Below are 1,910 nucleotides of genomic sequence, written 5' to 3'. Positions count from 1 at the left end.
AAGACATCTTCACAGCATTTGTCTTCACTAACCTCCCACAAAAAAGGATGCAGGAGGGATGCCTGGGTGGCTCAGTGGTTAAGTGGCTGCCTTCAACTCAGGTCATGATCCCAGCATCCTGGGATAGAGTCTTGCATTGGGCTCCCTGCTCAGAAGGGAGCCTGCTTCTCCCTCTGCCTCCTGCTCCCCCTGCTTGTGTTCTCTCTCTCTCTGGCAAATTAATAAAATCTTTTTTTAAAAAGGGGGTGGGAGATGCAGGAAAAGTCTGATCTCTTCTTGTTCTGCTGGGCCTTACAAGTGCTCCAAGGAGTAAGTTAGGAGACGTGACTTCTCAGGCAGATAGGGGAACACACATGTTCAGGGCTGAGCGGGGAGGAAACAGCTGGTGCAGCAAAGCCTCCCTGACCCTCGGCCCCAGGGAGCAGGTTTGTGCTCGAGGCTGAAGCACTGTGGGTGGATAACTATCATGCTGCATGCAGTAATAGTTTCCCACATCTTCGGCCTGGAGGTTGCTGATGGTGAGGGTGAAGTCTGTCCCAGACCCACTGCCACTGAACCGGTCTGGGATGCCCGGGGCCCTGCTGGATGCAGCATAGATGAGGAGCCTGGGAGCCTGCCCAGGTTTCTGCTGGTACCAGGCTACATAGTTGCTAACACTCTGACTGGCTCTGCAGTTCATGGTGACCCGCTGACCTGGAGACACAGCCAGGGAGCCTGGAGACTGAGTCATTGTGATGTCCCCATGGGCACCTGCAATCAGAAAAATGGTGATACAGACACACTTTATCCCAGTCACACTGAAATATGTCATTGCAAACGTGCTTCCTAATGGTACCACAAGTCAGTACATCATTGGGTCTATTTTGCAAATATCAGTGTTTCTCAGTATATAATGTAAAAAGTTGTTTAAAATGACACTACTCCAGAAGGATTATGGCACTTTTCAGCTTCTCACCTGAGACCCACAGCAACAAGGATAGGAGCACCTGCCTCTGTGATGCCATCTTGCTGCCCCTGCCTGCCCGACGCAGCTCAGCTCACATAGCAAAGGCCCCTTTTATACAGCCTGAGCCTCTGGTCTGGGACTGGAGGGGCTTATGCAAAGCAGTCAGGGGGAACAGAAGCAAATCTCATAAGCAGTGGGTTGTGAAAGTACCAGTGGAAATGTAAGGAGCCAAAAAAAACCTCCAAAATAGAGTTTACAACAGGAACACACAAAAGTCAACTTAGAAGCTCTGAGAACAACTAAGAAGTTCTAAAATGACAAACTGCTACAAGATCGAATGAAGAGCTTCTATTTTCAATTTAAAATGTCTTTAAACGGGTTCAGTTTCCAGAAAAGATGAACTTGGCTCTTCATATCAACAACCCTGGTAAAAAAAAAACAGAATATGCTGGGAAACAAATAATGGAAGGCAGGAAAGGGCAAAAGAATTGGAAGGTACAAAAAGAAAGTGGAGAACTTGGGCCCAACTTTTTATAAAACCTCTGACTGGAAAATATCGAGTTCTGGGCCATTTTTTCTCCTGCAGATGGGTAAGGATGCGGCAAACCCTTGATCTTGGGTCCTGGAGCTGTGCAATGTCCAGAGAGATAAGAGATGGAAGACAGGCCCAGAATTTCCTTCCTCGGGGAGATATGTGGGACACTCATTGGACCTAGGGGAAGACTGAATCCTGAATTTTAGTTATTCTATCTTTTCAGTTCAATATTTCAGTTCAATATTTCTGTTTTGTGTTGAATTAAACAATAAATGAAATCTATGTGCCTTCAAGAATATTCAGTTCCCTCCAGTGGTTTGAGAAGTCAGAGCAGGGTTACTTGAGCACCATATAAACTTCCTGCAACTGTTCCTCCTCCTGCTCCTTCTTAAGCAGAGGGAAGGGGGCAGGGGAGGGATTCCCTTAAGA

At 47.1% G+C, this 1,910-nt stretch overlaps 1 gene segment (V, D, J or C); it reads right to left on the bottom strand.

Annotated features, from left to right (window-relative positions):
• Positions 1–324: 324 nt before the first annotated feature.
• On the bottom strand, positions 325–1,026 carry LOC111140034. The segment is given in 2 exon segments: positions 325–750; positions 956–1,026. Coding segments are annotated over 2 exon segments (468 nt in total).
• Positions 1,027–1,910: the final 884 nt, after the last annotated feature.

The sequence above is a fragment of the Enhydra lutris genome, unplaced genomic scaffold (genome assembly GCF_002288905.1).
Source record: "Enhydra lutris kenyoni isolate GAN:26980312 unplaced genomic scaffold, ASM228890v2 scaffoldscaffold145, whole genome shotgun sequence".
NCBI classification, from domain to species: domain Eukaryota; kingdom Metazoa; phylum Chordata; class Mammalia; order Carnivora; family Mustelidae; genus Enhydra; species Enhydra lutris.
This window is presented reverse-complemented; position numbering and strand designations above follow the sequence as displayed.